The sequence below is a fragment of the Aplidium turbinatum genome, chromosome 14 (genome assembly GCF_918807975.1).
Source record: "Aplidium turbinatum chromosome 14, kaAplTurb1.1, whole genome shotgun sequence".
In the NCBI taxonomy this organism is placed as follows: Eukaryota; Metazoa; Chordata; class Ascidiacea; order Aplousobranchia; family Polyclinidae; genus Aplidium; species Aplidium turbinatum.
This window is the reverse complement of record NC_137485.1, coordinates 14520696-14531607: the sequence shown is the minus strand read 5'-3', so window position 1 is coordinate 14531607 and position 10912 is coordinate 14520696. Positions and strand designations below refer to the sequence as shown.

The 10912-nt window shown below is 35.8% G+C and overlaps 1 protein-coding gene across 2 annotated transcripts; it reads right to left on the bottom strand.

The window, feature by feature from the left end:
• Positions 1–3: 3 nt before the first annotated feature.
• On the bottom strand, positions 4–7334 carry LOC145783319 (uncharacterized). Of its 2 annotated transcripts, XM_082595165.1 has the most exons (7): positions 7131–7334; positions 4939–5146; positions 3402–3518; positions 3144–3296; positions 1729–1834; positions 1304–1591; positions 6–993 (listed from the first exon to the last, which is right to left on the bottom strand). In XM_082595165.1, exons 1-7 carry the CDS (start codon positions 7274–7276, stop codon positions 971–973), a joined length of 1041 nt encoding a protein of 346 aa, XP_082451291.1. In that variant the 5' UTR covers positions 7277–7334; the 3' UTR covers positions 6–970. The 2 variants fall into 2 exon arrangements, with proteins under 2 accessions (XP_082451290.1, XP_082451291.1); XM_082595164.1 differs by having other exon boundaries at positions 4–1591.
• Positions 7335–10912: the final 3578 nt, after the last annotated feature.

Here is a 10912-nt window from a genome sequence, read left to right as displayed (position 1 = left end):
TACAACTGAACTTTCCAGCCAAAATTTCAATCTGTTAATTTTTCATTATTGTTGAAAAACTGCAATTGAACATGCACTATAGCTACTTTCGCATGTAGGCTGGTCAAATATCATATGGCGCCGAAAGGGTGGCTCAAAATTGTATAGATTACGTCATGTCAAAAAAATGGGAAGCAAATGACGTCACGATATCTGAGCAGTCCTATGAGATTTACAACGTCACCAAAGGTGAGATTAATACAATGAGCTTATTGGCTGTTAGCCACTGTAGCCTCTAAAATGGTTACTTCAAATGCCAATATAGCAAAAACGTAACACCATAATATGTTGAATGTTGATGGTATGTAACTTCATTGTAATACAACTGGTCCTGTTCGCCATGCTTTTTGGGGTCTGCTACTATTTGGTGAGTCCGATTCGGTGAGTCTGATTCGGTGAGTTCCTAACCTCTAACCCCTAATCCTAAAACGGCAATGATAATTAGGCTACGGTACCCGATAATTTAAAAAAAAAAAGTTGAAAAAATCCCCCGTTAAGGGATCGGACTCACCGAATCGGACTCACCGAAACGGGCCATTCCGTGCTTTTTGATCACCAAAAGTAAAAGTAGTAACCGAAACTCTATAAAGAGGCGAATTACTGGTTTGAAGCAATATAGATGTTCTTGTTTAAAACGTGTCAATAAATATGCAAGAAGGAGTTTTGTTCGGTTTTATAATTGCATGGACGTACACTAATAGACAGTTCAAAAGCTAGACAATAAGAATAGATTAATAGACGAAACCCAGGGATTTCATGACATGCAATGTTGACGGGTGAAGCAAGGTCTCATACGTTTTTCTGCTGCTAATTAACTCAAATGCTTATTTGAACTCCATCCAAGTTGACAGTGAAAACAGGTGAAGCATATTGTGCATACTGGTTGTTTTGATTACACAAAGCTCAGTGACTGGAAGAAATTAGGTTTGTTCTAGACAGGATAGCCAGAGCCATCTGCAGAAAATAAACTGTATCATGATAACGTATTGAAGAAAAAAGAATTGTAGGATTTTACAATTAAAATCTCGCACTATTTGTGATGGATGACAACAACAAAATAAAAAATATTTTGATAAAAGTGAATAATAAAAATAATGATCACAATAGGTTTGTTAATGATAAAGTGTTTGTGATAATCGACATTTTTATTACTTCATACCATTAAGGGGTTGTGGGACACCAACACGACTTTTCCTCGGTTTATTTTGACTGCAATTTATCACTGATCGCTTCTGGGAATGTGACTGCACTTTAGGACGAATACCTGCAAATCTCAAAGGCGTGGTGGTTCGAATGAAGCCGACAGGTGTGTGGTTGCGCGTGCTTCCAGTTCTCATTGGTGTGTGTGTTCCAATACCACGAGCTTGTCTTTGCGGTGTAGAACATCGTCTCGCTGGGAAGCTCTTCGTGCGAAATCTCCTGGGTTGTTTTTCCGCAGATCGATCAGGACGAGGAGACGAAGGTCTTCTTCTTGTTGCATCCTGATTGGGGCCAACCCAAGGATTGGGATTCACAAACGTTGGAGAAGGTGTCGATATGGTTTTTTTCAAAGCTAAACAAGCAGAGATATCATGGAAAACGTAATGCAAACAACTCGATAAAAATAAACTATATTTCTGCTTAATGCAAAAAAGTTATTAACAAAATGAGCAAAGAGGAATTTTGAATATTACACGGTTAATTAATTACCTGCAAATCGGTGCCTGTTATCTTTAAGCCATTCCTGATATTTCAGTTCGGCTGCCTCTTTTCTTTCTCTTTTCATTTTCTCTTCTCTTTCTTTGTTTTCTTTTTCCTTTGAGTAAAAACCAAGGGAAGTCAGAGTAAGCTAAACGGACGGAAATTCACATAAAGCCCATAATAGAAAGTGTTGGATAAGTGAAAACATGTTTTTTTCTGCCATAGTTCGCTTAGAAACAAATACTACTATTTTTGTTGTAACTGTTTTGCAGCAATTTACAGTTTAAGATAAGGATGGAGTAGAAATTGCCAATTTTATGTTCTAAAATCTAAACTTTCATTCCTCTTTATTTAACAAAAAATAATTTAGCAACATTTTTTTCAGAAGTTAAATAAAGATGAGATACATCCTATAGCCTACTGCAGAACGTTTTGAATTTAGCAGGGAGACGCTCGAGAAAACCAGCTAGAAACATTTCCAGCTCGTTAATTTTTCGCGCACTGGCAAGCGGGTGAGAAAGCCAACCTTCATTTGTTCTGAGTGCATGCCAAAGTTGACACCTCTACCATATGAGTATGACTTATGTAGGTAGGTCGAAACCAGGTCCAAGATTGTGTAACAAAGAACATAAAATTATAGTATTGGTTGTCGTCATGCCACACATTCCACTTATGCTTCGTTCATTTACTGCGCTACCATCAAGGCCTTTGATTAAGTTTAGCCAATAAAGCACAACTTGAATAAAGAGCTAGATTTAGATAGAGCAAAGATTTCCTGCAGATAGTACCGGTAAGGAGTCAAGGGTCGACACCTGCAGTGAGCAAAAGTCCGCAACCATTGAGAGTGGAAGTCAGAAGAGTCACAGGTTATAAACGATGTTATAACGTTGCACGATGTATCACTATCAGACTGCAATTGCACCGTTGAGTTAAAGGACTTCTCAAACTTTTTATCCGCGGAACACCAAGTCTTATGATTTAAGTTCTCGGAACATTTAGTCACAAAAATTTCTGAACATAGGTCAAGAACATAAATGACCTTCAACTTTACAGGTTATAATCAAAGGACTGAAATTAAGCTCAAAACAGAACACAGCAAATGAAATAAGGAATTAAAATTCTCGATTAATATGATGTATTCATAATGCGCATTGTATCTATAAAAACTTTGAGGAAACGCGCCGAACAGTGGTGTTCCGCACAACACAGCTTGAGAAACACTGAGGGAGGGAAACGGTCTATGCCATCTTTAGTCAAACACAATCAGATGAACGAAAAGAGTAAGATCAGCCCTAAATTTAAAAAAAATCATTTCTTGAGATCGGGTTTGTAAAGATCTAATAGTCTCTGTTTTTCTAGAAACTCTTATCAAACCTTGGAACGCATTGTTCAATGGAAGAAACAAAAATGACTTAAACACTTACTTCAAGCCGTTTCTGGTGTTCAGCTGTTTTATGTTTTTCTTTCCATTGATTGATCTTTATTTCAGAATCCGTTTTTAATTTTTCTTTTTCCTCTGCTTCAAGTTCCATTTTGATTTTCTTCTCTCGTTTTTCTGCAGCGTTCCGTAGCTTCATCTGACAGGGAATTCAAATAATTCAGACATATTTCACAACAAGAGTTGAACACACAAACATCTCAAAGTACAACATTGTTTGCAGGTGCATTAGTGACAATACAACCTTTAATAACTTTTCTTCCATCCATTTTTGATTTTGCTCCTGCGCTAGTTTCATTTTTTCTTTCTTTTCCTGTTGCTTTTTCATTTCTTCGTCTTTCTTTCTTTTTTCGTCAATTTTCTAGAAAAAAATACATTCTGCATCATCAATAGGCTATACTTTGTCGTATTCAGGCTTTATGACCGGTAGCTGAAAATTGAAACAAGAGGACAGAAAGGCAAGAAAGCCAATTCTTCATGTCGACCTTCAGGATTCAGGCATGCCATTAAGTTTATTGCCAAGATACAACTGTATGTTCTTGAGTGGTGTCTAACCGGTTTCCTTTTGAGTGTTGCAGTCTACTAGAGCTCTATGCAATGCAGTGGACAAGCTGCACTACGACACGATAACAGCAGGTAGATGCTTATTGCACCACAATTTGTGCTACGGCTAATGCAAATACTGCATAAAATTGGAAAAGTTCTGCAATGCATGAGACTGACGACAATGACGTTGTTAACTAGACAAAGACATTACCATTAAAGATTAAACAAGACAACTATGTACAGTACCGTATATAAAAGTAATATGGCTTGACTGCTAATTAACATTACACAGTAAGACTTCCCCTTCACAGCTAAAAAACCATTGCCTCTTTGGACAAACAACCAGTTATTCAAAAAATTGCAGTTTTTTTTGTTTTTTATAATTTTAATCACAACTTTAAGCATTACCGTACCATAATGCTTTTTAACAGTTATCTCCAAACATATTATACTGTAGGTGGACTCAGATAGCTTTATAAAAATGCCAATTTTTCTCTACCATATGTACACTGATCATCAACAATAAATCTGAAATCAAGCTGAGGAACATCATTTAAATTGTGCAAAACCAAAATACAAAATAAAACTAAACATTTTCGTTGTAGCACCGTGTAAAAAATAACCAAAACATTTGAAGAAAAAAATCAATGTCAGTAAATACTTACAGATTTGAAACCATAACTCAATGTGCACAGCACTATATTATATATGTATAGTATATATATACTGTTTGACATCAATAAATTTTATCATAAAATTTATAAAGTGTATGTCATAGGCTATTACTTACACTCCTATCTAGAATTTAGAAAACATTAGAGCACAAAAAATATAACTTATTAACTTGTCGTGAAGTTGAAAAGAAATTTCAACAATTTTTATAACTGAATGGATTTATAATGTTTTGTTAAAAAAAAGAAAACCTTGGCAAACTAAAAACATAAGAAATCAGTGTACTAGTTAAACTTAATAACATCAGCATATACAAATTAATTTGTTTTCTTGAGATTGTTCGATTTTATTTAGCTTGGCATCAATTTGAACCTATATAATCCATCTTTAGTTAAGTTAAGAGCAAATTCTTTTGAATTTGACGTAGTTCAGAAGATAATTCTACCACTTTTTTTTAATTTAATACACTTAAAAATCAAGAGTTTAATACAAAACATATATACATACAATCATGGCACATACACACTTCACAAAATATCTGTGGATTTGAAGATCACTTCTACCTTTTGTTTGGATTTTTCCTTCTCCACTTGCAACTTTGTCATTAACCATTCTTCCCATACACTCAAATTTGCTGATGGATCTCCATCGTTGCAAAATGTAGAATTATCTTCAAATTCCTCATGTTGTTGAAACATTCCAATACCATCACTACGTTTATTTATCTGTCTTCTATGGTTGCAAGTTGAAGTCAGTTGAGGTGGAAGTTTTCTATTAATTACATGAGATAGTAAAACTGGGATTTTGACACAAAGCTTTGAACTTCAGTAAGTAATCTATAATAAAGACTTTAATTCGGCTGGAATTGCTGATAATATTACCATATTTTTCTATCGCATCTATTCAAAATACTTGTTGTTGGCTATGACTATCTGAATATAATGCTACTGTACTGTATTTACAATTCATTCAAATTATGTAAAAAATGTATTGTCCACTTATATGCACTATCAACTACAACTAAAAGCTGTTAAACTCATCAACATAAATTCTAAACTAGTTAGGTCAATGTCTTGCAATTAGCCTATACTGGTTTTTTTTTTCGGTCATTTATCGGTCATTGACCGATTTTTTATCAAAATGTCCGAAAAAAATATAGTCAATTCGGTCAAAATGTCCGAAAAATATATAGTCAATTCGGGTGTTGCAAGGTTGAGTTTCGCTGATGAACGTTGAAGAAAGTTTTCTCAGATAAAACACGACAACGTTTCTCAGCGAAACTTAATGTTGTAGCTCATAGGCGCCTAACTATTTTTTTAGCCGTGGGGGCGAAAGCGTGTTTCATCAGCAGCAACGTAAATTCAGCAAAATGTCACGCAGATGGATGACATAATTATGTCGTCACACTAGGATTGCTTTTATTGCCACACTCGGAGTTATCGCTACGTTCGACCTACTGGTACCGTTAATTATTATAAACAAAACTCGACCACTTCGGTTAAGCAAACACATGCCATGCGTCTGCGTAAACTAGTGGTTGATGGACTGCGACTCTTCAAGCTAAGCACAACATAAAATTTAGCAACGAATTAGATTTATTACCATAATATAAGAGACGAAAAGGTTTACTAAAAAGTAAAAGGTATACTGTAAATGGAATGACAATGTCTTGAAAATGGAATGCAAGTACTAACTTGATTATACGCTTGAAAATGTACCTGTTGAAGGTAAAATCATTCACGTTTACATCAATTCAACAGCACAGCACCTTGAATAAATTTAGAAGTTGCTGACATTCGTAAACAGCTCTTGAAAAATAGTTACGGAGAGACGTTTGATTATAGCTCCCTTTTCACTACAATATCGCAACTTATGACTGACCTGCTTTCAACTTTATGGTTGACCTGTTTTCGTGTTGCAAATGAAACAAAAGATGCGCATATTCCCGCCTTTGATCAGGTTTCTATGGCAACGGTCGTGTGTGCGCCATGCAGTTTGCGCGAGTCCGTTGTTACGTTGATTATTCCGCATATGCGCAATGCGGTTTGTATCAGCCCTTGTTGCGTTGGTTGATGTTTACGTCGTGCTGAGAGTTCAAGTTTATTTTCATAGCGAGCGGTTCACTGCCGCGACAATTCACTGCAGCGGTTTCGACTTTCGAAAGCAACATTGAGTCTGTTTGCAAGCGCGTAAAGCTAAACGCACGCTCCGTCTACGTAGCAAATTATGTTGATTTTGGGTGCATTCAACATCTGATGACATTGAATCGACACAAAATGGTAGATTTTTGCTATGTCGCAGGCAGCAAAATCAGTCATTTTTACATTGATTCAACGTCTGCAGACGTTAAATCAATGTAAAAATGACAGATTTTGTCTGGTGTGGAATTGTAGCATCCTACTCGTTCTAGTGATTATTTATCGCGAAGCTGTTGCGGTTTGCATTCAAAAATGTTGTCCTGCTGCCGATTGCCAGTTCATCTATTGTTTTATGTATCAATACAGCATAAAAAGTTGGCGCCTATGTTGTAGCTAGTCCGGAAGTGCAAATTTTGGTTTGTATCTGCTACTTGAAAGGAAATATTTTCCTCAGAAAAAATGACCGAAATAAATAAAAAATGACCGAATTTTTTCAAGTCATTTCGGACAAATGACCGAAAAGTGTCAGCGAAAAAAAAAACCCAGCCCCTATATATAATCAAATATAGCTTCTCACTAAAAGTAATCAAAACAGAAAAGCAGTTGCAAATATTTACATCTTGTGACCATTATGTCCAGGTAAGCCAACAAAGCTATCTGAGTAAGAAGTAAAACTTTCAACATCAGAACTGCAGCTTTCAAATGTATTTGACTTGTATTGTTCAACTGGAGATGGAAAACTTTGCAAATATGATTCACACATAATCTTACACTCATCAACCTACACAATATGTTTAAAAATTCTAAATAAAACATTTATCATCACCTTTCAAAGTACAAAGTTAAGTACCAGTTACAATAGTCTGTAAAGTACCTCATCAATTACATTTTGGTTTTTATGACTCACATAATATTAATACTACAAAAAGTGCTCAAAAGCAAGCAAAAAGCCAAGCAGAGCAAATTACATCAAATATAGTTACTACTTTCTAAAACTTCTACAGCCTGTTTCCCCCTTTTGGGGGATCATCATAATTCAGAAGGTCCTTATTCAAAAAGATATTTGGTATATTTTTGTTTTTATATATTCTTGCTGTTATTTATTTTCATGATTACTCAATGTTATTATGTGATAAAGTAGATTAATGTAAAATAGCTGCTAAAAATTATTGACGGTTCAGTATAAAATTACTAAAAACATAAAAGTGGTTGATCCACTTATCACAAACAAGTGAATTACAAGCATGTTTAGGTTACACTTATTGAAATGCATCCCCTTTCAGAGTATGGGCTTGAGCATTAATGAGCAATGTATTTTAAGGACTGCTCTCCACTCAGCAACACCTAATAAATGAAATTACTCATAAACAACAACGCTTCAACAAGCAAAGTCTCACTCCGTGATCTTGATGTGATTCTTATTATCTGTGCAGTTTAAACGTAGGTTTGCCAATGCTCGGCATTTGTTACATTAAGGATAAGGGAAGCAGCTTGCTTGACGACTGATATAGGCTTTTGCTGCTTCCTATCTGTTGCGGAATTTGGATTCCATGGTGCTTGTTTTTTTCTCGCATTGATTATTCTTTTACCGTAACATTTTTATAACAGATGAAATAAAAGTTCTCTATCTCTTTCTCAGTCTGAGGATAAAAATTGCAACCAACAGCAGTTGTTTCATAAGTCAGTGGCTAAACTTTTTTATTCATTAAAGTAGTGTGCTTGCTTTTGCATGCCTGTGTGTATGATTGTGAAGTTAGATTTATGGCAGTGGCTATATTTCCTGCAATAGTGTTGCCAGATAAGGAATGCTGTTTTAATTTAATAAAAGTTTGAAGTCGTTGAAAACAAAAACTTGTAATTTGGAAAATTTTGAAGTCCTGGGCTGAAAACAAAACCCTAACCTTAACTCTAATGTTTAGTACGTTCCATTTTTGTTTTATATACGTTTCTTATCCAAACAAAAATAAATGACCATCCATCCATCTAACCCATACCTTAACTCTCTCTAACTTTAATCCTAACTCTGGCAACATCTGTCAAGAAACAACGCTTTTTAATTGCAACCATGGCAATAAGTGGGTAAAAATAGCCACTTCATAGATTTAGTATGGGGTGGTGGCTGACTAGATAGCCACTTATGGTCTTTAGCTACCATCCTGATTGCACCATAATCTAACCAACAGCTGCAACTTACAATCAGTGGTGCTAAAGTAGGGGGGGATGGGGGGATATATCCCCCCCCCAATAATTTATAAAAAATTATTTGCTATAAAGTTGTACTTCGATTTAGTTGTTTGCAAGCATCTCGAATTGCTGTTGTTTCTCTTTTATTGATGTTTGATCACAGTTCTAAATTGTCTTGGATTTGACGCTAGACAATGAAGGACCTTCATTGAAGGTATTAAGGACGAGTTGGACCAGGCCACTGGCCTCGGCACTGCAGTACAGGAATGAAGAAACTGCAAAAACATATTTGGGACTTGTGCCGATTTTGAAGCCTTTGGCACTTATGGAGCAATTTAGTATGACGTTGCAAGAAGGAAAGCTTGACATTGACTTTTGTGAAGAGCTGTTTCAGACCCTGAAAATCACTCATTGAGAAATATTGTGATTTGGAGTTTGAGAACAATTACAAAAATGCAGTTTCACTTCCGGAAAAATTTGATGCTAATTTTATCACGCCTTTGCAAGCACCACGGCAAAGAAGAGTCTCTGAAAGATTGTGTGGAGGCTCGATGGCAGCTACTGCAGATACTTAACTGCATTATAAAATACTTTACTATCAGTTATGAACAGAGTCTCTGAACTGACCAAACGGTTTGAAAGTAGCCTGAATTCCGATTCGGCAAAGTATAAAAAACTTGCACGAATTTTCAAAACCGGCTTAGTCCCTGAAATGGTCAAAAATTATCCAGAGCTGAATACACAATCGATGAGATCAAATTGATTCATTCAGAAAGGCAACAGGAGCAAAATCTCTGTACGATGCTAAAAGAGCTTACCAGGCATTGTCCGAGTTGGAAAAACTTCTTTATTCTCAAATACTTCAGCTGATTATATCCTCTTAGTTTGCTCGGTAAGCTCTGCTGCTTGTGAGAGGTCCTTTTCCAATCGTCGTAGATTGAAAACCTGGCTGAGAAATACTTTGGGACAGGGAAGGTTGAATGCTAGAATTGTTTGCAACATTCACCAAAATATTCTTACTGACATCAGCATAAGTGACATTGCTAATGAGTTTTCAATGCGCACTAGGCTACCATAAGACGCAATATGTTCGATTGTAAAAAGTTCTTGTGATATGTTTGAAAAGTTATTATTTTTGTCATAAATTTGCAAATGTTCTTCTGTAGCTTCGATTGTTTTCAGTTTCCTGACTAGTGACTTTGTCCTATAGTGCACTCAGTGTAGTGATTCTAGTGAAAGAGAGGACAAGAAGAAAAGTATAACTTCTATTTTTTATTTTTTAAACTAAGTAGGCTATTCATTGGAAGGTCATAGGTTCGAATCCCGCTGGAGGTAGGCTACCAATTTTTCTTTGCCTGTTTATTAATCTTGCAGCAGTCATTCACAAGAGCACTGGTAGCACTTTTATCTCCATGATTTCTTATCTGTATATTATGCTGTTAGCAGCTAGTTTACCAAGGTCCGGTGATTGTTTAATAAACTTAATACCGGTACCACTAAAATTATGTATAAAAATATGCATCCCCCCAATGTTCAAAATCGTCTAAAATTTGATAAAATGTTGATTTACCCCCCCCCCCCCCCCAATCCTCAACTAACTTCGGCACCACTGCTTACAATGCATTGTTTATACTTTTTATTTATTCTGCTTGCTTGTTTATATGTGGCGCTACTGTATTGAAACAAAAGTACTGTAAATTGACTTGATGTATCATAGGAAATAAATTTTGTTTGCTTTAAAATCTAAGACGTGTAAACCTTATGTAGCTTGACTTTGATTAATATCATCTTAAATTAGAAAAGGGGGCACAAAGTTTTACAAGTGACATCAAGAGGGGTTGCAGCCAAAAAAGTTTAAGAACCTCTGTGTTAAATGCTTTGTCAGTCGAAAGATAAAGATTTAAAACCAACCAGTCCTTACTAGTGTTGGGCGATATTGAAAAAAACAAAACGATACGATATTTGGAAAAATACTCGATATTTCGATACTTTTCGATATTTTTGTACTAATTAAGAAAAACGTTTCTCAGTCTTCGAAATTAGTGTCGGCAATTGCCGACGCAGATACATGAATGGCGCATTAGCGTAGGCAATAAAAATGCCGAGGCCACAAGAGCGCTTGTAAGGTTAGGGTTAGTCATTCCTCCTAGTCGTTATGCCACAGCCATAGATTTGCTCCTTAGTCAACATCCTGATGGAGCTCTGCGAAAGAGGC

Coding starts and splice junctions, on each gene's coding strand:
- LOC145783319 (XM_082595164.1), bottom strand. CDS start 7,276: ATGTGTGAATCATATTTGCAAAGTTTTCCATCTCCAGTTGAACAATAC. Junction 5,147..7,130: donor GGACATAATGGTCACAAGAT/GTAAATATTTGC, acceptor TGTAATTAATAG/AAAACTTCCACCTCAACTGA. Junction 3,297..3,401: donor TGGAAGAAAAGTTATTAAAG/GTTGTATTGTCA, acceptor ATTCCCTGTCAG/ATGAAGCTACGGAACGCTGC.